Source organism: Asterias amurensis, chromosome 1 (genome assembly GCF_032118995.1).
Source record: "Asterias amurensis chromosome 1, ASM3211899v1".
Taxonomy (NCBI): domain Eukaryota; kingdom Metazoa; phylum Echinodermata; class Asteroidea; order Forcipulatida; family Asteriidae; genus Asterias; species Asterias amurensis.
In genome coordinates this window covers 25,987,599-26,012,590 of record NC_092648.1, presented here as the reverse complement: position 1 = coordinate 26,012,590, position 24,992 = coordinate 25,987,599, and the positions used below count along the sequence as shown (strand labels likewise).

The 24,992-nt window shown below is 39.5% G+C and overlaps 1 protein-coding gene across 5 annotated transcripts in view; it reads left to right on the top strand.

Annotated features, from left to right (window-relative positions):
* The window catches only part of LOC139934604 (ubiquitin carboxyl-terminal hydrolase 34-like), an 84,918-nt gene that overhangs the window by 1,069 nt on the left and 58,857 nt on the right, over positions 1–24,992 (top strand). For 3 of the 5 annotated variants that reach the window (XM_071928919.1, XM_071928911.1, XM_071928896.1), the window contains exons 2-23: positions 2,511–2,601; positions 2,914–3,481; positions 5,665–5,718; positions 6,436–6,585; positions 7,839–7,906; positions 8,458–8,650; positions 9,472–9,530; positions 9,916–9,994; positions 10,979–11,197; positions 12,018–12,174; positions 13,736–13,866; positions 14,241–15,091; positions 16,038–16,294; positions 17,161–17,282; positions 18,245–18,372; positions 20,176–20,265; positions 20,561–20,659; positions 21,465–21,547; positions 22,000–22,154; positions 22,983–23,096; positions 23,458–23,557; positions 24,373–24,535. In XM_071928919.1, coding sequence (XP_071785020.1) covers positions 2,511–2,601; positions 2,914–3,481; positions 5,665–5,718; positions 6,436–6,585; positions 7,839–7,906; positions 8,458–8,650; positions 9,472–9,530; positions 9,916–9,994; positions 10,979–11,197; positions 12,018–12,174; positions 13,736–13,866; positions 14,241–15,091; positions 16,038–16,294; positions 17,161–17,282; positions 18,245–18,372; positions 20,176–20,265; positions 20,561–20,659; positions 21,465–21,547; positions 22,000–22,154; positions 22,983–23,096; positions 23,458–23,557; positions 24,373–24,535 — 3,931 coding nt within the window. The remainder of the gene's footprint in view (positions 1–2,510; positions 2,602–2,913; positions 3,482–5,664; positions 5,719–6,435; positions 6,586–7,838; positions 7,907–8,457; positions 8,651–9,471; positions 9,531–9,915; positions 9,995–10,978; positions 11,198–12,017; positions 12,175–13,735; positions 13,867–14,240; positions 15,092–16,037; positions 16,295–17,160; positions 17,283–18,244; positions 18,373–20,175; positions 20,266–20,560; positions 20,660–21,464; positions 21,548–21,999; positions 22,155–22,982; positions 23,097–23,457; positions 23,558–24,372; positions 24,536–24,992) is intronic. The other 2 variants (XM_071928927.1, XM_071928903.1) reach the window with 1 other exon arrangement.

The window sequence follows — 24,992 nt, the reverse complement described above, 5'->3', positions numbered from 1 at the left end:
CAAGAGAGTTCTGTCTGCGCGATGAACTGTGTGCTTGAATTTTTCTTTTTAAAGGTCAAAATTCAGTGATTCATTCAGCCAGTTCATCACAAGGAATATTTAAAGAAAGAAGGGAAAGAAAAAGTCCAACCATGGCCCAACATCCTTTAAAAAATCCAATCAATCTCTTATCAAGTGGTGTCTGGCTGTTGCAAATTTTTGTCTGGTGATATTTCTGCCGTCATTTCTGCAATGCAACATACACAATCTTTTATTCAGTAGTGGATGATGGTCAAAGTGTGATTTGAGATAAAGCAAAATGCATGCTCATCATGATGCTTTTTTTTTAATCTGAGGTTTGACTTTCCCTTTGAGCAAACTGCTGGTGGTTTAATTACCTTAAAGGAACATGTTGCCTTCGATCGGACAAGTTGGTCTATAAAAAGCGTTTGTAACCGTTTGTTATAAAATATATCATATGGATAGAAAGATCTTTTAAAAGTAGAATACAATGATCCACACAAATTTGATTCGAAATTGCATGATTTTCCTTTTACTCAGCGAACTAACACGTTCGGCCATTTATGGGAGTCAAAAATTTGACTCCCATAAATGGCCGACCATGTTAGTCGACGAGGTAAAAGGAAAACCGTGCATTTTCGAGGATTGTTTGTGTGGATCATTGTATTCTACTTTTACAACACCTTTCTACCCATATATATGCATTTTATAACAAACGTTTACAAACGCTTTTCAATGACCAACTCGACCGATCCAAGGCAACGTGTTCCTTTAACTCTTTGGTGCATAAGGTGGTCACTAGAGACCACCAAAAACAGGTTGAAATATACCACTCTCATTGGGCTGTTCAGAACATTGTTAAGCTTTCATTTGATGTGATGTTCAATATGGGGCGCTATTACAAATTTCGAGAAAAACATGGAAGAACGTTTTTTTTTTTTAACAATAGAGTTAATCTGTGCACCAAAGGGTTAATACATGTAACACTATGCGAACATAATATGTTGATCTGACTAAAAAAAAATTGCATTGTTACAACTTTGTTTACCACTGCTTCTACAATAGAGAAAGTTATTTAATAAGCACACAAGTTCTGAACTTGCTTGAGGAGCTGCTTAGCACTCAACATAGATAAAAATTCAGCGAGCTATGGCTAAACTGTCAGATTTGTTCTAATTTTTCAAAGTTTTTGGGTATTTTTAAAGGAAATGTACTAAATGGGAATTAGAGAGTGGTGACTCAGTTTTCTCTTCTTCTTAAAAGGCCATTTAAAATGAGAAGGGTCATGACCTTGCGACAAATAGAACCTCGCCCTGACACGGTCCTTAATTGCATGGCCACAATCCTGTCAGTTTTAAACAGCCTTTCATCATTTCATTGCCTACTCTTACTATTTATTTAAGAAGGAATACAGGATGGTCTCATTTAACTTACAAAGCATGTCAGTTCTGATTACTTCCTAAACATGGCTGTCTTTTCCAATGATGAAAAAGCACAATTCTGTTTACACAAATTGCCAAAGTTGCAGACAGACTTTAGTCATTGACTATTTCCTCCAATCACCCCCATCCCTATTCCCCATCCATCTCATTGTGACCAGATCTCTGCATTCAAAAAGGGTCCTTAATTAGTTTCTCTTCCTGTGTTTAGATTGAAATGTCAGCTTCATTTTCCCTTTTTTCACCAAAAGATTCTTAAAACAAAGTTATAATAACAACAATATGTATGTACTGGTACATGTAAATTGCTGCAACTGTCACAGTTTGTTTCCCCCCAGATCTCCATCTCTGTATGGCTACTGTCTTAAACACTTTTCAGAATAATTAATAAAAAGTTCAACTTCAGTTCTCATTAACCCTATCCTTCAATCAAGGCATGTTGGATGGCAGAACACTTGAAGATTTTATAATTATGATCGATTCTCGACCATTGGTATAAGTTCTTTCAAACTTTTACTTAAAGCTGGGTGTACAGCAGTAAAACAAAGACATGCCTGGAGTTCTTGCGCAAAGGCCACAAACCATGGCCTTTGTTGCCTCTGGTCTTGGTTGGGCCTTGGTGCCCGTTTCAAAGTTTCCCATTGATGTACTACATGTAGTCCAATGGAAGTGCCCTTTGCAAAATGAAAATAACCTTGCCCTCTCAAAGTTTTTATTCCAGGCCTGCAAAGGAAATAGGCAGTATTAGTTTTTTCTTCTTCACACTTTCCCCCTTCATTTTATTTATTCTGTTGTGAAGCCAAGGACTCTCAGAAAAGTGAACTTACACACTGTACTAACCAAGAACCCAATGGAGAGAAGACAAGGATGGAAGTTTCAGTTTATGATGTGAGAGGAAAATCCAGAAAATGATTTAAGGGAAAACCTGCAAAGTCAGGTTGGGACTGAAAACCCAGTCCACTTATGGTGCTCCTTGTGTGATGATACGTACCACTAAGCCAACAAAACCACCTTGTAGAAAAACTGCATTGTTTGAATTTATTAAACGAATCTTCTGTTTTTTCCTACCAGATGTTGAGACATGTGGAGCCGGTGACAAATTTGAAGTACGAAAGAAAGATGTTTGGACTTTACTGGAGTTTTCTCAAACCTGGGGTCAGAGGTAAGTCTCTATTTGCACTTTCTTTCTCTCTCATGCTGATAAATCAGATCACCAATTTCTACTGCACAGGTAAAATTCAATTCATGGTAATGAGAAGCAATGTGGAGCATATGGGAAAAACCAACATCTATTAGAAGCAATAAGGTTAAATGTCTCGCTCAAGGCGCAAGTTGGGTGCATATTTGCAATTTGCAGTTTGGACCTGGCTATGACACAGCACATTTTCAAAGTCTACTTTTGTGTATGGAAGGATTACATTTTCACTTATAGATTCCTTCCTCTCAGTCATGAACATCTTGATTTGTGTTTCAGGCAATGCAGCTGCCTCTTCAAGGACTACAAGAACTTTGAGAGGCTCAACAATTTGGTGCAGCTTATCCTAAGGTTCGCAATCAACATCATTGCAAACCCTAAGCACCCACTGGAAGACACTGCAGAGGGTGAGACCCAAGATAAAACTCCATCCATAAAGGTACAGGAAGAGGTAACTAAAGAGGATTCATCCAAGGAGGACGTCTCCAAGGAGGAGGATGCTGGACAAAAAGACGAGGAAGACTCCCAGAAACCTGCGTCCCCAAAGCCATCCAGAACATCAGAAGAACCTTCTTCGGAGTCGAAGAATGCAAATGCTAACACAAACGACGAAGAGGAGGCGGGTAATTCAAACTCTAAGGATGAACCTGGCAGAGGGGAGTCTTCTGAAGATGTTTCCAAGGAAGAGATGGAAGTGGATCGAGGGAACAGGCAGCCGAAGGAGCTGGAGGTGGAAATATGGAGTTTAGAAGATGAGGAGAAGCTGCTGCAGTTTGTTGCCAAAGTGTTCCAGATGAATTTTCCGATGTACGCAGCACACAAGCAGTATTACCATGGTCTTGCTGAGGTAAGCAGTTTTCTATTTATTACTGTCTGCAAACATTGCGCTTGTACTAATGCTTTTGTGAATCATAGGTCTCTTAAGTATGTTACTTTACAAGTGAATGAGTACAACTATCTTGCACTTAAAAAGGTCCCAATGTTTGAAATATGGAGAGAGACTTGCGCCAGTCCAGGCCTGTATGCTTCGTTTTTGAAAGGCCAAAGGCACCAGGGCATTTTCATCTTGGTAAAGGGCACCCTATGGGGAAATTATAAATTTCTACTGTAGCATTTCAAGGGCACCAAGGCAACGACCAGGGGGCATGGAGGCAATAGACCGATCCATTAGGCTCCGCCCACAACGCACGTGTGAGCAAGAACACGTGAGCCTCTCCAATGCCTTTCTGCACAACTCTGCCGCGCGCGCTAAGCATACGCGCACGCATGTCAGACCTAAATGTCGGACCTTCGTTGCGTTGTAATTGGTCAATATGCAATGGGGCTGAGCTTAATGGATCGGTCTATTGCCTCTGTTGCCTCCTTGAAGTATCCGGCCTGCCAGTCTCTTCTTGTGGATGAAGGGGTTGTTATATGGATCGGTTTGTTTAGTGTACAAGATGCAAGTTACATGTGTTTCAATTTTAAGAAGTGTGTTACTTGCAAAATGGGTACCTTGATTAAAATAGACATAACTCCTCTTAGGAATGTACAAATTATTTCAGAATTATTTTCTAGTAAGCTTGAGAGAGTGCTTGTTAAACATAATGCTTTACTGAACTTTTGTGTGTCATTTGTTCGTTTTGAAAAACATCACCAATCCCAGTCAACTTCTTTTTGACTCGCCATTTACAGCCTGTTGTGTTTCCAAAATTCAATTGTTTTCGCAAATTACTCTCCGCTGTAAACTTTTTTTTTGTTCAACTGTTTTGAAGAGCAGAGAAATCCTATTCCAAAAGAACCATTATCGATGATTTTTTTAAATGGCAAAAATCATGCATCTGTGCCTTGTGCCTCCCCTGGCTGAAACTTCCTTAGAGGTTTACTTTTTGGGACACAGTCAAGTCTCAAATTGTTGTAGCTACATGTAAATATGGGGAATCTTTCAGGTCAGTAAGTATAACATTTCCCTTCTGTTCTCAAAAGTAAATAGTAATTTATGCAAATTAATACGCTTTAAGCATTTTTTATTATTCTATTGAGCAATTGCTTTCTCTAACATGACTGATGACTTAGAAAAAACAAACAAACAAACATAAAATGCTGTACATGTCTTGAAGTGATTAATTAGCTGACTGGGTTTGATCTTAAGTTAATCTGTCAAACTGGTCTGTTTGTCAGACTGGTCAAATTTACATCTACATGTATTTGTATTTGCTTTCCTTGTCAGATGAGCAATCATTCCAATCCAAACACTGATGATGTTAACACCGATGATGTTAACACCCAAGCAGATCCTTGCCATTTGATTGGAGGATTGTCCAACATGTGGTAGCAAATAAACGTACAATATGCTACGTCGTTCACCGTGCATTTTTCGTCCCATTCACTATGCATTTTCATTTGCACGATGCGTACCGCATCATTGCGTGCGCGTGTCTTTGCTAATGTAGTAGTCCAGTTAATGCAAGGCACAGTTTACATTTCGGCACCCACGTCTCGAAATGCGCAGCAGTACTTGAAGGCACTTAGTCACTGTTAACCCCAAACAAGCCGAACCAAAAGAAATATCACAATAAAATACTGTAGGCCTACCCTTTGTTTGTTTTGAAAGTTGTATCCTCCAATCAAAATGATCTCCTTGGATGTTACATATACATGTAAAACAAATAATTAATGTTTTTCATTCGTGCAATAGTGAGAATATTTTTATTTGTTGAAAGATTCAACCCGTCTCCGCCTCATTCCATCTTTTCAACTCATGAAAGTATTTGCACCATTGGACTCATAAACATTCATTATTTGTATATTATTGCAATAAATAAGAAGTACACTTGCACATCTGAATTAATGCTAATATATATCTCCATCATCTCTTACTCAAACCATTGTATTGGGTTTGAGGTTTCCCCTCCCCTTCCCCCCCCCTCCTCAATCATGTGAAGCTGTTTCTGTGATTGGAATTGACTTGCCCATTTGCTTGTTAGTAGAGACCGGGCAAGATATTTGTGTGCCTGTAACAACCTTGTTCCTGTTTGCTTGTATCTCTAGCAGGAAACATCATCTCAGGAGTCGGAGGCCCTGGGCAATTACTGCGATATGAATGTAAGTTGGCAAGAAACATATGCTGCATTGATTAGGCAGGACGGGACAATCGGCTATATTTAGTCCGGGAGTTGTATAAATAAACTGCCCAGGGACACACCAGGGATTTGGGAGGATCATTTCACTAATTTTTTTCTTTTTTTTTTTTTCTTTCTTTTTTCCGTTTTTTTTTTGCACTTTTGTTGTTATTCAATTTTGTATTATTATTTCAAGTGTCTTAGTGAAGAATTGTGTGGATTTGTGCAAACGATTGGGTATTTCTTATTAAAGTGAGAACTACAATTAGCCTTATTTTGTATTTTGTAAAAATTAATTATTTTGATTCATTGATTTCTTAACTTGATCAAATATTTGGTAGTGTAAGTTATGTTCGGTAATTAAAGTTTTTTTTGTGTGTAGGGTTTGCCACTGAACTTTTCACACAAAATGTTATCAATTCATTTATATGTGAATGCATGAAACCTAAAGAGAAGAGTTCCTATTTAAAAACGGTCAATTTTTTTGCTCAGCGCTATCAGTTTGTAAGAGATCCCTAGCCTACACATTTGCAAGTCCTCTCTTTACCCTTTTACCCTTTACGTACATGTACCCCTACATGCTACCCTGAAAATTGTTGCTAATTTTGGGAGTGCCCCCCTCTCGGCAGCAAAGGAGATCAGATCCCTCGTTAAAGCATCACTCGTCCTATCAGCTTTCATTTCTTTTGGTTTACATTAGGATCTGGATGTGCCGATCCACCTGCTGCGTAATGTGTGCTTCTTCTGTGACAGTAACGGGCTTGCTGTCATGAGACAGTGCTTCGAGGCAGCTACACCCGATACACTTCCCTTCTCCCTGGCCCATGCCATCATTGCCATCGTGGCAAATGTAAGTTCAGACAGACATCGGAAATGAGTTAAAGGAACGTTACAAAATTGGTTTTTTTTGCTAACAAAACAGTTGCTGGCAGTGTAAGCACTTTATCTGATCCACCACATACATAAACTGCCAAACCTGTAGAAGAGTGAGATCGATCGGCCTTCTGGGTCAAGAGTAAATAGTGAAAAACTGATTAAACATATTGCATGACACAATTTAAAAAAAAATTAAGATCAACATGGCGGAATATAACACTATATTTGTTGTACATGGGATGCTATTTAAGAGTTTTGCACGTTGCCTTGGATCGGTCGAGTTGGTCTTTGAAAAGCTTTTGTAACCGCTTTTTATAAAATTCATATGAGTATAAAGTGTTGTAAAAGTAAAATACAGTGTTGTAAAAGTAAAATACAATGATCCGCTCAAATATGGCTCGAAATTGCACAGTTTTCCTTTTACCTCGTCTACGGTCGGGCCATGGCAAAGTTAAAGGAAAAGGAAAACCGTGCAATTTTGGGGCAAATTTGTGTGGATCTCTGTATTCTACTTTAAAAACATCTTTCTAATCATATGTAATTCATAACAAACGGTTATAAACACTCTTTTTATTGACCAACTCGTCCGATTCAAGGCCATGTGTTCCTTTAAACACTCGAGACTTTAATGAGCAATCATCACAAAGCACCTTACATGTACATCAAAGATGGTTTCAAAGTGCTTCACTTCAGATTGTCCAGTAAAGACTTGAATCTTGGTGTGACACTCTTGGCTCTGTAGTGCTTGACACTTCATGACAACTTAATATCATAGAAAAATGATTGTCCAGTCATCTGTTGTTGATTGGAAGTTTAATGTGACAGTGTTTTAGCTTCGCAAACTGTAGACTGTTACTTAATTGTCACGTCCTGTGTTATGATAAGCAAATAGAGATTCTTTAGTTTATGGGGAAACCTTGCAAAGTAAATAGACCCCTTGCGCACGGCGTCTGAATTTCAAAAACAGCGCCCTCACTGAGGTTGAAAGAAAACCTGTTAGCTGAGAGTTGTGTGAGGGATAGTGCCCCATGCACAGGGTGTATTGTGATATGTTATGATTTTAATACTGAATTCAATGTCGGTTTTGTCTCCCTGCGGAGAATAATTGACAGCGAGATATAGCATTTCATCTCTGCAGATAATTTGATTTTGAAAATTACGCACCGCTTGAAGGTGTCGTGTGTATCAATGTTGATATTTAATGTGGCTCTTGTTTTGCATTTTTAGCTTCGTTTGTGGCTTCATCTCCATGCCGTGATGCAGTTTGTCGCCCCGTTAAGGACGCATGTGATCAGGTATTGTTCCTAATAGAATCTCATCATTCTGTGGCCCTCTTATGCTGCCGCAGATTTCATATTCATAAAAGGAGCCAGTCTATTTTGTTTTCTTGTTTTCTTGTTTTTAATAGTCACAAGGGTATTTTGTTGAGGAGACAAGTCAATTTACTGTTTTTAGTTTTTTGTTTGTAAAGTGAGACTTGCCTCATGAAAATGCAAGGAGGACCAGACTGTGCGGCTAGAAAAAAATCTAATACTCCCAGTGGGGAACTCCCTCCAGCAGTGTAATGCGAGTCGATGTCAGCGACCAAATCTTCATAAAGAATACACTACACTATTGCTGGATGTTGATGCCAACTTATCTGTCATCAGATGAGTAAGGGGGAGGGGGGATGGAAATTTAGAAATAATGTACCTGCAGCCAATTTCACGAAACGCTAGGATTAATCCTATCACGAGTTAGGACGAGTAACTAGTCCTATTTTAAGATTAATCTTAAGTTTAAATGTTACATTGCATTTAAGATAAGTTTTAGATAAGTCAAATTTGTTGTGATTCCCCCTATTTAGATATTTGTGTAGGCTTCCTGATAAGGAGTTACGACGCGCCAGCGCCCGTAGTATGGCGGATATGATGTGGAGTGCGATCAAGGAGCCAATGGAAGCGCCTCTGTCCTTCGATCGGGACAGCCTGGAGTTAGCTCTCAAGTATTTCATGTCGTCCACACTGACCATGAGGCTCGCTGGCCTCAGTCAGATAACCGTGAGTAGGATTCCAAAAAAATTATGATATTAAAAATTATCTTCAAGTACTAGCTAATCCACCAATCTGATTGGCAGAATGGAGTGGTGATAAAAACCTATATTGCACGGCTAATGTCACTACATGCGTCTTGTGTGTTCTATGTCACGCGCCAAGTTTCCTTGAAGATAAATACGTTATCACACACGCGCTCCTGGAAATAAAAAAAAAATAGCACGTCTGCGTCCCATATCCAACACTGCCTAACTCTGCCTCGGCCTCGTTGGATATGGGATGCAGAAGCGCTATATTTTTCCGTATTCCACTCGCGCTTGTGTGATAACTTACAGAATCTTATTTTTATTTATTTATTATTTAGTTTTCTGTGATGGTTGACTCTAGCCGTGCCCTGTCTATAAAGATTAACTGCTTTGAGTGCTATGTCAAAAGTTACGATATCCAGGGTAATCCTTTGCGCGTTCTATTTTCCGCTCCGGGGATCACCGAGGCAATCATAGTTTTAACCATTGCAAGAGTAGAAGCAGTTGTTATTTGTTTTGTTTTATTTATTGAATCATATTTTGGCTGTTAACCTTCTTCTGTTCAGCATAATTTGATTCTGCTAAGCTACTTTGTATTGTTAAGCAGCTTTTGAAACTGGACTTGGGGACCAATTTCATAGAGAGGCTTAAGCAGAAAACATTGGTCAAAAAACTTCTGCAAGTTAAATATAGAACCAGTCACAAATGAATTTTTTTCCCGTTTCTATTAAGTGCTTTTCAAAATTTTCAGCTTCAAATCTCACTTTCGTTTTTGACTTGACAATGTTGTTATTATTTTAGAGCCAGATTCACATGTTTAACGAAGTATGCAACAACGAGTCTGTGGCAGACATTGACAAGTAAGTGATTATATTTGTTTTACTTTTACAGGAGGACAAGGTTTGGAAAAATTACGGTTTAAAATTAAACTTGTTGTTGAAGGTAATGCACAACAGAGAAACAAATGAAAGCAGTACAGTAACAAAACTCAAGAGCAAGGTTATTTATATGTATTTCATGGTCGTGTATTTATGTGTGGTTTTACGATTACCATGTGTTTTACGATTACCATGTGTACTATCTACTTTTTGCTGACAAGACATGCTAGTCAAAATGGCTTTAAGTAGATAATATCAATTGAGGTTACTGCAAGCCAAAAACCAGAAATCTGTTTTTTTTTTTTTTTTTTCCTTGTCTGATTAATCTTGGTTTGGTTTAATGACTGATTGGTCTCTTTATATCCAGTGTTGGTTCCCAATTGACTGCCTGGCTGCTTGAGAAGGAGGTTGTCGAACATCTGTTTGGACCAAATATGCATCTGGAGGTAAGGTTTAACGAGAGTATTTTATTGACTTTTGGGGTTGAACAAAGAATTGACTCCAGATTAACGTGCCGGCGCTCTACCAACTGAGCTATCTAGCCCTTTATTGGCGGTGTCCCTATTTTGTCAATAACTTTGTTTGGGGTGCCAGTCAGAAGCCATACAACCGTTAACTGCCGTGTAGCCAGGAATAACACCCAAATTAGTTACAACCTGGGAAGCAATATCTCCTGCTTATCAGAAAAAGAATGAAAGAAATTTATTATTTCTAAGCATGCTAAGAGGAGTTGTGTCTATTTTAATCAAGGTACTCATTTTGCATGCTGTCCACTTGACAAAACAAATAAATACCCTTTTGCTTCTTACTCAGATGATTAGATTCAGTCAAGCATTAACATTCCACGGACAACTACAAATATGAATGCTTTTCAGTAAAACCGGCCTAACGTCTCTAAGAAGTTATCCTTTTTTTTCATTCAGTCATATCTCAGATAAGCAGGAAAGAATGCTTATATATAGTATGTGCGACACTTGGGTTTGAGTGTCAGTTTTTTATTTTTTTTAATCAATCAGAAACTTAGGTCAGCTTCTTTTTTATTTGCCCCGGATTCCTCAGTACTGCTACAAATATTTACATTCGGTGTCCTTTTCAAGCTGTAGAATTCTACAAGGTGCTATTAGAGTGATTGAAAAGAGACTTTGTAAAACCGTTATCTCTGTCAAGACACTAATGTAGAATGTAAATTCATCTTCATTTATTGATAAAGAAAACTACATCAGTCCTTGAATTTTGTTTTTTTGAAGGGGCACAGCAATTTTCCTCTGTTAAGGGGCGCTTCTATGAGGAATTTATAAATTTGTATTTGATCTTTGCAACGTGCACCATGGCAAAAGCACTGGGCACCACTGCAATTGTTGTGGGTGCTGGGGTTATTTTGAGGACTGCCACATGTATATATTTCAATCTCTTTTTTTTGTTTGCAACAGATCATCAAGCAATGTCAGATCATTCTCAACTTCCTGGCAGCAGAGGGCGCTCTGACCACCAAGCACATCGATACCATCTGGGCAGCCACCCAGCTGAAGCACTCCGGCCGTTACGTCCACGATCTCTTCCCTCATCTTATTAAGAATCTAGAAGCAGGACCCTTGTTCCACCTGCTGAAGCTTGTTTCCAGGCTGCACCCAGCAGAACACACAGAGCAGGTGACTTGCTTAGTTATGGTTTTCAATGAAGCCGGGTTCATACTTCCTGGGAATGCGATGGGAACTTGACGTGAATTTGACGTCACAACTCTGTTTTTCGCAGGGATATTCGCAGCGATATTCGCAGCGATATTCGCAAGAGAATTTAGCAAAAATCAACTGCTGTGAACTATTCGTTGCAAATGTGTGACGTCAACACTCGTATCGCATTTGCATTCCCAGAAAGTATGAACCGGGCTTCACTCTCTACTATTTACACATTTAAGGCCATGCTTTGGTTACAGCTACGGCTTGATCGTTATGCTAAAATGTATTGAAGTATAGCATGCCTAAAGTAGAGCCCTTAGCAACAGCCACAGCTGTTGCTGCTAATTTGGACATGACATATACAGCTCATGCTGTACAGTGATGTGTGGGTCCAGTCATTGGTTGAACCCTTTGCAGACCATAGCAGTGACAAGTGGCTTGTACACAACTACCCATAGTGGCCTCAATATTTAACCTACTTCCACTTCCACAAAGAAGTCAAAGTAACGGTCATGCCCGAATATGAAATTGTTCAATGTTTCCTATGTTAACATAGCACCCCAACTTCGTTATTCAAAAGAAATTTTCTGTTTCATGTTATTTTTGTTGAAATATTGTACTGACAAAATTTGATCAAGTAAATTAACAATACTAGCGACGCCTAGGCATTTTGTGATGCTCATACGAAGAGCTTGATGATTAATTTGAAAATGGGTTCCAATCTTTATTCCACATTTAATCAGGTAAAGTCATGATTTTTTTAAATTTTTTTAAATATACATTTTGCTTGCAGACGCTATACCTTTCCCAAGTCATAACGAAGTGCATATGGACCAGCGCGGTGTCGAGTAGCGCTGTGAGTGCCACCACACTAAGGAGACCGGATACCAGACACTCGCATCATGAGTTTCCTCTGCTTCGAAGCAACTTAGAAATTGGACCAGACAAGGGTGAGTCTGACAAAATACAGGACAGAAAATTAAACATTTACTCTGTTTACAAATTTACTGCACGGGCGATGCATTGTGATTCGGGCAACTTTCATACTTGACCAAAACATCTTACTGTGCTTAAAGGCAGGCATGAGAATCTTCCGGTTTAAACCGGAATTCCGGTTTTTTTCCTTTCAAAATTGTGGTCTCCGAGTTCGATGTGAATTTGCTATAATATTCGGGGGGTAGGTTTTTGGGGGTATACATTTGGATTTCTCTAATCCCTCTTCTCTAATCAGACAATGTCAGTTTACCTTTGTAATTGTTATTATCGCGGATCCACACGTACGGCGTTCATTAAAAAACGGCACCTAAACAATAAATTGCCGTCAAGCAACTGGCCCAGTTTACGGCTTGTGGTCTTCCTGGCATCGCGCATGCATGCGGCAGCAGCGACAGATGTATAAACTTGCCTCATTCCTCGCTTCGTTTATAGTGGTACGGTTCAATAATGTTTGCGTGTAATGCGCTCGCTGCTGCAGCAGCAAAGATAACACGTGTGGAGACTTTTGAAAGTCTACTGAAAAAACAATGCACGTGTTTGCACCATGTGTACTGTGTACGTCGCCGACGGATCGTTAAAATCACAAACATTTAATTGCAAAAGAATTTCTTTTACACAACCGAATTTCAAATCAAGAACCTATAAAAATGGTTGTTGGTGAGAACAAAAACATTTTCAAGGGCAGAAATAAGGGATATAAGATCGTCTAAAAAATAAAAATATTATTACTTTTATTTTTTTTTTCCCTTTCTTTTTCCGGAGTTGTAACAAAATCGCAGGCGAACCCCAAATTGTTTGAGCTTTACATTCCTTATTTTCCCTTAAACCTATTATTAAAAAAAAAAAAAGGAAAAATTACACAAAAGTAGCTCACTTCTACCTGGAAAAATAGGTGTCAGAAATGCATCAGAGACCACCACAGAGCTTCTAAAATACCCAGAGCTCCCAGGGCCCTTAAGCGGGCCCTGGACCCCGGCCGTAAGGGACTTCGCGCTGCGCGCTCGTGTTGTGTGCTCCGCACACAAAAATGATAGAATGTTGACATTTTCAATCAACTTAATTTTTTTCCTGTTTTTTTTATCATTACCCATTCTCATGCCTGTAAAGGGCCAATGTCATCTCGATCAAAGCAGGTTTGTGGCTGTACATTGATTTATGAGCTCTCACCCAGTTTCTACACAAGCACGCAAACCTTAGATACAATACAGAGGGAGGGCGTGCACTCGCAGAATCGCTATGAGAGTTCATAATTCCATGTGCAACCAATCTTTGCCGGGACCCAATTTCATAGAGGTGCTTTACCACAAGCGCGCAACAAATTTTCAGTTACCAGAATAAGGTTGCCAATCAAGCTACCATGTCACATGTGCATTTTGACTGGTAGCCTGCTCATTTCTGCTTAGGCAGACAATTGTTAGGCAATAATAGCTTTATGAAAAAGGGCCCTGCCCTTCCCAACTGAATGAGTTAATAAGATTGATGCAGTTAACCTGTTATTTGTGTTTGGTCACCTAGGTGGGATGAACAGCAACAATAGTCGTATGGTGGAGATCTACGAGCTGGAAGATGATGATGAGGATAATGTAGAAGAGACTATTCGGAGTGCCTTGGAGGATCAGTCCTCTCATTGTAGTAACACACATGAGGTATTGTTCGAGCTTTGTTTCTTGGTTTTTCTTTTCTTAAGCCCAATTTATACTTCCTTTGATTGCGAATGCGAAACAAATTTTGACGTCGCAGCTGTTTTTTCGCTGCGATGTCTCGTAGGAGCTGAGAGAATGTCAACTCTTCTGAATTGTTCATTGCGAATTTGCATTGTCAACATTCGAGGTAGAGCGTCGGGACATCAATCTGTAGGTCATTGGTTCAAATCCTGCTTGTTACAACTTTTATTTGTTCCCAAATCATTGAAGAATTACCTAGTCAGTTTCCCTCGTTGTTTATTATTTGATTACCAAAATAGTTGAACACATGTTTCTTGTTTTAATACATGTATCTTGTTTGTAACAATCTCCTGTAGGAGGAAAGTATAGATGTCATTAGAGTAGATTCTCAAAGCGCTACAGAAAGAGAGGAGATAATAACCGATGGAAACTTACAAACAGAACTTAGAAGTAAAACCCCAAAGCACGGCTCCCGTGGCAGTGGTAAAAGCTCACACAAGACTCTCAGTGCAGCGAGCCGTCGAAGAAAAAGACTTCTGAAACTGAGACTCGTTGAAGAGGGGTCGGAGAGTTCGATTACCGAGCATGACTCGGATAACATTGACTCTGAGAATGAGGCCATGGTGACGAGTCCAGAGAACTCAGAGAGTGACAGTGACGTGACTGAAGAAAGTGAGGAACACGGCACACAGCTGGGAAGCGAGTATGAGGACGTCAGCGAGGAGAGTGATGTTGAGATGCGAAGTGAGGAAGAGGACGATGATGAAACGGGGATCAGACATCCCTGCTGCAGGTCTACAATGCTCGGTCGGCGCAGTCAGTTACGCAAGTGCCTTGTTGGTGGAGACATCAGCGATAGTGCCTCCTCCGAGGAGAGCGGCGTCCAGCACAGACATTTCTTCCCCGCGGAGGTCCGGCCGAGGAGAGAACAAATGAAGAAACAGCAGCTGCTGATCGGAGACTTAGAGGAGGAGAAGGCCGAGGAGGGGGAAGAAGGAGACGGAGACGCAGTCGATGTTGAGATTGAAAGGACACGGATAGGATGTGAAGGGGTCATGGGTTCCTTGCCCCCATCCCCGCAGTCTGATCGAGGGCAGCTACCCCAAGAAGCTCAGGAGGCCGAGGATTACTACGTTAGGAATAGAGGACTAGAAACTGAGATTTATGACTGTAGGAGATATCTTCCTCATCGGCATACAATACGGGGGTAAGTGTAGAACTGGGAGTAAAACGCTGAACAATGCACCTCAACAAGCCTGGAATTACACCAAGGCAATGACCTCTGTTGCCCCTGGTCTTGGCCTTGTTGCTCCTAAGATTTGTTAATGGAAGTGCCTTTTGCAAAATGAAAATGGCCTTGCCCGCTCAGAGATGAAATTCCAGGCCTGCCTCAAAGCATCACTTTACTATTCAAATATTTCTTAGTTGAAACTGACTTGAAATTTAGAACTTGTAAATGATGCTTTCTGAAGGAAGTGTGATTGCTGAAGATATAATAACTTGGTCAAGGAGAAATTATGTGGATTGGGGAATCGTTTGTATTATTTTTTTTTAAATTATTGTTGAGATAACAAGGTCAAGGGAAGAAATTGTATGTGGTGTATGTGGCTGAACTGGATAAATAACACGATCTAAAAGAATATTGCAAGCTGCAAAACAGTATAAAATGCGCGTCGTGGCCTAGCAGTTAAGAGCACTAGACTCAAGCTCTGGTGTTTCTGATCAGCAGAGTGTTGGTTCAAGTCCTAGTCGCGACACCTGTGTCCTTAAGCAAGCCACTTTTATGATGCTTCTTCCTTCTGATGGGAAGTAAAGCCATTAATCTGGTGTGTTGTGTACATGTAACTCTCGTGAAAGAACCCAGTGCACTTATCGGAAAGAGAAGGGGTTGGCCGCCTTGTTCATGGTCTGATCGGCAGCATATTGCGCCACAACACTTTTTAAACTATTACATGGTGCTTTACAGGAATAGGTCTCATACTTCAAAATGTAGCTCACAAACCTTGCAGGAAAAATACTGTGTGCTTTGATACGTCCCTTAGGGGTGTGATATAGCGCTATATAAGAACCTAGTATTAGTATTAGTATACTAGCTTGTCCTTAGGGGATTTTTTTTTTCATCGAGTGGTGTTAACAATTTTTCATTTCTACAGCAATGTAATGGACGAGCTGATCAGCGCAGACGAAGGCTCGTGCAGCAGCTCCCAGGCCAGCGCCAAGTCCGAGAAGAACATGGCCGACTTTGACGGGGAAGAAGAAGAAGAGGAAGACTCTGTCTGCTCTGATGAACTCTTGCAACTCAGCGCTCATCTCAGTTCAATACATCATCATCATCATCCACACTCACATCGTCATCGCCATCATCATCACCTGCCTGATATGGGACCTGTGTATCGAAGTAGACTGTCTAGTAAGTGTGTAATCTGTTGTTACTGAATTGCTTTGGAAAAACTTCTTGTGGTTCAACCAGCCCCTTCTCTCCAACCCCTTCCTCCTTTGTCTCCCTATTTATTGTTGGCTCCTTGTGTCTTCTGTGCAATTTTCGGCCTTTCTCGCTCTTTCTTTTTATATATTTCTACCTGACCGTTTGTTTTTGTTACACCTGTTCATTTGTGTTTTGTTGAGCCTTCGAGAAAGACTCTGCTATGGGTGGAAGTGTCGTGGCCGAGCGTTTAAGGGCACCAAATTCAAACTCTGGTGTTTGTGATCAGCAGAGTGTGGGTTCGAATCCCCAGCTGTGACACTTGTTCCTTAAGCAAGACACTTAACCATTGCTTCGTCCTTCTGATGGGACGTAAAGCCATTGGTCCCATGTGTTGTGTAACGCATAAAAGAAATCAGTGCACTTTTGGAAAAGTGAAGGGGCTTGGCCTGGTGTTCCTGGCTGTGGCTGCTGTATACGCCGTAGCACCTTGTTAACCCTTATAAGGTGCTACACAATTGGGTCTCAGAATTCATAACTTTTCAATAACCTTTCTTTCTGTACAAATGTTTATACTAAAGGCCTTGAGTGTCTTGTTGGTAGATACGTGCGCTATATAAGACTTTGATATCATAATTATGGGTTGAAACTTCGGGCAATTAACGGAAAGTCTACATTTTCAAAATTAATTTTGGAGCCTGAGCTCAAACCCTAACCACTGTTTGGAAAAGGCCTCACAATATTGATGAATTTGTACTTAAAGGTGGCACATTCTGAACTCTATTGGTCTTATTGAGTAATGAATACTGCCATATGTCTTAACAGGAACTTGATTTTTTTGTCAACCCTCACAGGTACGTGTTCCAATCACAATGAGAGAGAGGACCCATCTACTCCCTTTGTGGACTTCAACTTTGAGGAAGTTTGCAAAAGAGGGCACACGTTACTGTGGGACCAAGTACAGGATGAGCATGCTGTAAGGATTATGCTTACTGCAAAGTCTGTGTACTGATGTTTTGTTATGCCTCATTCCATATTGAAGGGGGAAAAAAAAAAAGAAAAAAAAAAAGAGATTAAAATTATTTTACTTGTGTTATTTATTTTAACTCTTTCAGTGCCCCCTTTTGTTTGCGCTTTGAACCTTAAATACCCAGATTTTTTTTTTTTCTGAAATTGTGTAAACAATTTGTTGTTTAAAGTCAAGAGTATTTCTTTTTCAAAGACAGTTTTTTTTTACTGTTGCCCTTCCCTGGAGAGCCTGTGCTTGTTTTAATTTTATTGTCAGAAGGATTAAAATAAATAAAAAAGTAAAAGAAAAGGATTTTGGAGGATTGAGATTCCAGGGGATAATTTCATCCAGCAATTTTGCATAGCAAAATATTTTGACTGAACAGATTTTGTGTACACTAAAGGCTGATATTGAGTAGCATTTGGTGATTACCAACAGAACTTTGAAGTAAAACCCCAAAGCACGGCTCCCGGGGCGGTGGTAAAAGCTCATACAAGACTCTCAGTGCAGCGAGCCGTCGAAGGAAAAGAGTAGCAACTGATGCATTTTGCTTGCCATTTTGCTTTGCTCTTTTTAGAGAGTGAAGGTTAATGACCCTTGTAATGACCAAAATGCAGATAAAGTTGACCATGTTTAAACTACTTTGCAGCTTGCGCTTCCGAACTAATGGCATGGCTTGTTCGTTTTACTTGTAGAAGTGAACATGTAGTGGGGCTGGATGAAAGTGATAATAATAATGACATGTTCTATAGATCCAGTATCCACGGAAGTGCTCACAGCACTTGAGCATAATTTTAACAAGTTTGAAGTTATCCTTTTCTCCTGAAATTTTTAACGTTTTATCAGCGTTGCTGTTTTCCTCATTTGGGTCTTGGTGATTAGAAAAAAATATTTGTCATTAACTTTTTTTTCACCCATATCATACATAGATCCATCTCGCAGAGGGACTAGCAGCGGAGGCGGAGAAACTTCTATGTTCGCTTGTCTGTTGGTTCCCTGAAAGAGAAATCCGCATGAAGTTTGTCGAAGGCTGTCTGGAGAATCTGAAGAGCAACAGGTAAAAGAGAAGGGCAGAACTTGGGCTACAATCCCGGCCATATCTCGTTAGGCCCCCCCTGCCCCCTTTCAATGTTGGTTCCAATTGCCGATCGTCTTCTGAGTTACAGTCAACATTGGGCGGGGGGGGCGAGGGACAATTTTATTTTCAGAATGGGAAGTGCACAGGAAATTGTTAGGAATGGGTGTCCCAAGCATTTTGGATTGTAGCTTTGAATCTGAACTATATAGGTGTTAAATTTGCATCGGGGATAAAGAATACTAATTTTGGTTTTACTTCTACACTGACTGCTGTTGTTTGCGCTATATACTCGGTACTTTCTGGAGTTCTGTGCCTGTGATTATTTTTTCACAGAACTTTGGAAAGTACATCGTAAACAGTGCTAACACACACCAGCGTATATGGGTAAAACCAAAATTAATATGAATTAGATAGTGTTATATAACTGACATACAGATCCTTGTCATTTGATTGGTGGAACTTTCTTCACATGACAATCACTATTACTCCCAACCGCACTGGTGATCAAAAAGACCTATTCGCCCATGGGGAATAGTATTTCCCATTCAACAGTTAGGATCATCCTTGTTCCCAATGTTTTTGAGCAGTACAGCGCCACCGCGCCGCTGCTAAAACAGAGGAGCACCTGTGCAAAAGGTTGTGGTCGGATTTGTGCATTGTTGCTGCTATGCGACGCTATATGATTTTTGGTTGTCAGTAACTTGTAACTTGTGATTTTAAAATACATCAAAAGACAAGGATTTATATGTCAGTTATATAAAACAAATATTGAGTGGCTTTAATTCGTGGAATGGAAGGAATATTATCGCTCGGTAAAATTTCGCCTCGTGAAATGGAACAGTCCAAATTTTACCTTGCGATACGCCTCGTGAAATGGAACAGTCCAAATTTTACCTTGCGATATTATTCCTCCCATTCTACTCTGAGCCACTCAATGTTTGTATTCTAGAGTATACTAATGGAAACATCACACCAACTTGTTGTAAAGAAGACAATAAAGAAATTTCACTTTTAGACAGGGGAGGAAACCCCCTACAAGGGGAAACACACAGTCAGGTAGGGACTGGAAAACTCATTCCACATGCAAACCTCTGGTCTGGGAATCAAACGGGGGTACAAAACTGTTCCTAACTTAAGACTAATCTTAGGACTTAGGACGAGTCCCAACCCTGCACTGTAGCATGCAGACCTTAAGATTAATCCTAAGTTAGGAAGAGTTACTCGTCCTAACTCGAGATAAGACGAGTCCTAACTCTTTGTGAAATCGACGGCTGAAATGTTTATTAAAGACTAATTATGTGTACATGTAGACCAGCCCTTCTACTTCCAACCAAATTTCATGTCTGCTATGTACATTATTCTTTGGATTTTGTTCTAAGCTTGGGCGATATAACGATATTATCGAATATCGCGGTATTAATTTGGAAACGATTTCGATATCGGATCGATTTGGTTTTAATCAAAATATCGATATATCGCGATATCGATTAAGTATCGCAATATCGTGATGTATTTCTTAGCTGAGACATCTTGCACCCCATAAGTTTGGAGTAAAACCAGAATAACAGGTCATTAGAACACCTCTCTTATGCTATGACTGTCTCTTCTACAACTTTCACTGGGAGCTTGTAGACTGATGATGTCAAATTTAATTAATCGCGACTATATCGAATATCGCGATATATTGTCGGCGATATATCGTGAATAAAATAAATCGATATCGCCCAAGCTTATTTTGTTCATATGAATTATTTATGTTTTTTATGCAATTTTGATCTGCAGGTCCGAAGTTGTTTCTCTACGTCTTTTGCCGAAGCTGTTTGGTTCCTTTCAACAATATCGTAACAACTACAATACTCACTGGATCACCATGTAAGTTTCAAAACCTCATGTCTTATAGGCACTGTACACGATTGGTAATTTCTCAAAATAGTATTTATAAGCATAAAACCTTACTTGGTAATGAGTAAAGGAGAGCTGTTGATTTTATAAAATATAGTATCGAACCCACAACCTTTGCAAATCTAGAGCAGTGTCTTACCAACCAGACCACCGAGATTGCCCGGTAGCTAGAGGCAGTTCGAATCTTTTATTTTAGCAGGTGGTACCACAAAGATTTAATAGATGGAAATAATGACTGGTTACCTGTTTGATTGATGCAATGTAGGTGGGCAGAGGAAGAGCTTCATATGATGGAACTATTCTTCAGTAATCTCATTCATTATACCAGCCAGGTCAGAAGTGGTGAACGCCCCGACAGAACACTGTGAGTGATTATTCTTCTCTTACCCTAATCTGATACTTTATTATTACTCGGAAAGATCTGGGCCCAATTTCATGGCTCTGCCTATCGCCAATTTCTGCCCTTATGATCACGATTCCCCGCTTACGTGCAAGCGCCGAATTTCTGTGCTAGCCATGTAAGCGTAGAATGCCTAGTAACTCGGGAGTACGCACGCGCAGAAGCCAAAATTCGCCGCTAACCCGTGAAGTACAAAATTCCCTGCTTCCGTAAGTGCCGATTCTGTGCTTACGGTAAGCAGAGCCATGAAATTGGGCCCTGTAGAGTTATGAAACCATTAAAGCTTGGATCGAGGCTGCTGATTTCTTAGAAACCCTGTTTGCGTCTGAATTTGTGCGACCATTACAAAGATTCATATTGTTTCAGCCCAATAGACTTGTCCTTTTTTAAAGCCATTGGACACTTTCGGTAAACAGCCCACACTTTATGTATCACAACTAATATACAAAATAACAAACCTGTGAAAATTTAAGCTCAATTGGTCATCGGAGTCATCGGAGAAAATAACGGGAAAACCCACCCTTGTTTCCACACGTTTTGCCGTGTCATGACATGTGTTTAAAATACATAAATCAGTAATTCTCGCTCTCGAGAATTGATATTGTTTTAATGTTTTCTCAAAAAGTAAAGCATTTCATGGAATGATATTTCAAGAGAAGTCTGTCACCATTACCTTCTGTAAACCCTGTAAGTTAAGAACTTTTAATTTGTTTGCTGTTCCGAAAGTGTCCAATGGCTTTAACACCAGTCCTTTGTCATTTCTCAACAGCTATACACATACAACTGAGGTACAAGCGAGACTACAATTCCTGACATGCGTATTTTCTACTCTAGGCTCACCTGATCACTTCAGTAAGTAAATACACACTTTGAAATTTGACATCTCTCATTCAAATTTTGTTGTTCTTTAATTTTTTACTTGGACTGTTTTCCAAAAGTCTTCTCACTTTCTTAACAGTTGAGGAATAATGCATCTACCTATCTTCAGAGTTTAATTTCTTTTAAATTTAATAATGAAAATAATTCTGAGTTCTTAATACGCGTGTTGTTTTTACTCATCTCTCAAAAAACTACAGCACCTCAGCAAGTAATATTTTAAGGAAAGCTTTCTACCATCTTTATCTTTAAACCGTGTAAGTTTAGTGTAAATCTGTGGACACAAGCTGTTTTATTTTTTAAAAACTACGCATCTTTTTTTTTTGAATAATTCACTTCTGTTAAAAGTGTACTGATTGTACAAGGGTTAATCAATTGTAAATAATTTCATTGCATAAAAATGTTACTTTTATTTTGGCCTACTTTAGGATTAACTCTTGACCAAGTGGACACCCTGTGGACGTGTCTGGCCACAGACCCGGAATGTGGTGATGAAGCATTGAGTTGGTTCCTCAACCAGGCTGGCAACAAAGACCAACATGCACTCGGGTTGGAAACCTTCAAGCATATCTTCTTCAACAAGGTATGTTAAGAAACCCCCCTCTTAAACTTCCCTCTCCCCACCTTAGTTTCTTTCCTGGAACAAAATATCAAAATATCTGAATATATAGGGTACTCCAAACTTCTTATTTGCAAAACTTGTACATTTTAGGGGGTATGTACAGAAGCCACCCGTGCGCACCCACCCCCCCCCCCCACCACCCGTTCTTAACCACACCAATGTTTTGGGGTGCCTTTTAGGGTCATGTAAACACAATTAGTTTGTTAACAGTGAAAACAACTGATAAACTAGAGATCCAAGATGGCCGCCAAGATGGCCGCCAAAATTAAAAAAAATTGTGGGAGAGACGGAATCATTTCTGATGTAATTATTAGCCTTTTTGAGATATGGTTGACACAGTTTATTTCTATTTATTCAGTTCTATAAACAACTAAAAAACAGTAAGCAAACGAAACTTTGGTGTGCAAAGTAGTTTCCTATATTTTAGTGTGAGGTTATTTGTTGTGAACCACAATTCTTCTAGATGGATACTAATCTTGATATTCTAACATGTATCTCAACAATCGAAACGTACATAAAATCCACAAAATAATATTTCCGTAAATGAACTCGAGATTTCTTTTGCCACTGAAAATGTCAAATAGTTATTTAACAAATTCTTTGTAAACTTGACATGTGTGTTACATTTGAAGTTGTAGTTTTCACATTTGGAAATGAATGTAGAAATTTTGATACCTTGTGAGGTGAAAGCTCTGGTAAAAAATTAAGATAAGTGGCTCATATACCAAGGTGTCTTGCAGCTTATGAATTCTGAACGTTAATCGGAGTGGATTTACTTTGTCTTTGTAGATGCCCCAGCTTGAGCCAGAGAGTATTAGCATGACTGGTCTTAACCTCTTCACTCAGCTGTGTAGCTTAGCTAGACTAGCAAGCTCGTCATCTTACGATAGCCCGCCTGTAGAGGTATATCTATCTGTTTGTTTGTCCATTGTAGTTGGTTGTTTGTCTGTCTGTTTCCCTAGTAGGTGTGCAAGCAACGTCTTCTTATGATAGCCCGCCCGTAGAGGTATATCATGTTTGTATTTCCATTATGCCTGTCTGTTTGTCTGTCTGTTTTCCCAGTAGATGTGTTGCTTAAAGCAAGACTAGAAAGCTCATGATCTAATGATGGCCCACCTGTAATAATAATAGTAACCAGTTTTTATAGAGCATTAAGGCTGCCTCTGTCTGTCAGTTTGTTCAGCAGCTGAGGGGATTAGCTAGACTAGCACACTCATTGTTTATGATAGCCCTCAAGTTTCATAATTTTATGCTTGTATTTTAGATGCCTGGAATTGATCATCTATGGAAGATTGCTCTGCGAGCCAAGAATACTGACGTCAGCTTATCTGCAATCAAGTACATCAACTCCTACTACATCAACGGTTGGTCAACTAATTTGTTCTAAAAATTATTAGTTAGCATGTTTAGTATATTCTTTTCGACTAGTCTGTGTTGATGCTGATGACTTTATTGAACCATTTCACCTGATGTCATCACCTACAAATCAATCTTGACTGCACCATTTTGGGCCTCAATGTCTTTATGTGTTACCTTGCAGTGCGCATTTCAGGCGATGCATGTGTGGTTAGACACGCATCATATCTATGTTGAAAAGTTGTATATAGTTCCGGAAATTTGCAGACCGTGAGAAGACAATAGCCATGTTTTAGCAGTGCTTGGGTCTATTCATGACTCCCAGCTATGGCTGTGGAGCTTATTGTTAAAAATCAAGCAAAATGAGTAGTTTATCAACCCAGGTATGTTTTCCTTTGTACATTTGAAAAGAGCATAAACTATGCTTTAATACTGCTAAAACCCCATAATAAAATCATTGGCTCAAAAGTTATGAGAGTAGAAACCACCAAGCCATGCGAGAGAATAAAACTGAGAAAAAATGGTTTTAAGTCGAGTTGTTTGTTGAAAATAGATTTTAACCCTTTTTTAATGTTATTTAGCAGGAAGGAAGTTGCCAAGATAAATAAAATAGATTTGGCATAAAAAAATAACATAAACAAATATTGTTGAAAATTTCATCCCAGCTGGCCTGTTTTGGCTTGTTTTATTTTTTGTTTAATTGCTATCCCCAACAAACAACTCATTTAGCTTGATCGCATCTAAAATCTATACATATTCATGACATTGCCTTAACCCATAAATATTCATGACCCTTTACCCAATTTTGATTGGTCCATTGCAGCTGGTAATGGTTCCTTGGAGAAGGAGGAGGAGTTTATAAAGCGCTGCATGGAGAGTTTGTCTCAGGCGTCTGCTCAGTTGGATACTTCTCAAGACTCCAGTCTCTTGGTGCTACAGAGAGGACTGATCCTCCTTAAGACACATCTTGAGGCCTTCAGGAAAAGGTAAGAAAGAAGAGGTTTACATAGCCATACTAAAGCACCACGAGCGTCACTGAGTGACGGATATGGGCGCTATATGAGAATCCACTATTGTTATTAGTATTATTTAGAAAGGTACCTTTTCACTAACTAAATGCCATGCACTTCATAAAAATCTTCCTGTTTTGCCATTTGCCATTTTTCTTAACATATTGTTCTTAAGTCGGCCTCAAGTCGCACATTCTCACATTTTGCTCCACACACCTGGAATGCACTCTCCCCCTCAATTAGGAAATCCGACTCTCTTCGAACATTTAAGAAGTGTATCAAACATTCTCTATACCCTATCTAATGTGCTGCGTTCTTGACGTAGTGGCGCTATATAAATGCCCTACATGTATATGTATGTATGTATGTATGTATGTCATGTATGTTGTAGAAGTAGTTGATTTAACAAATAGTTTGTGTATTTTTTTTTTAT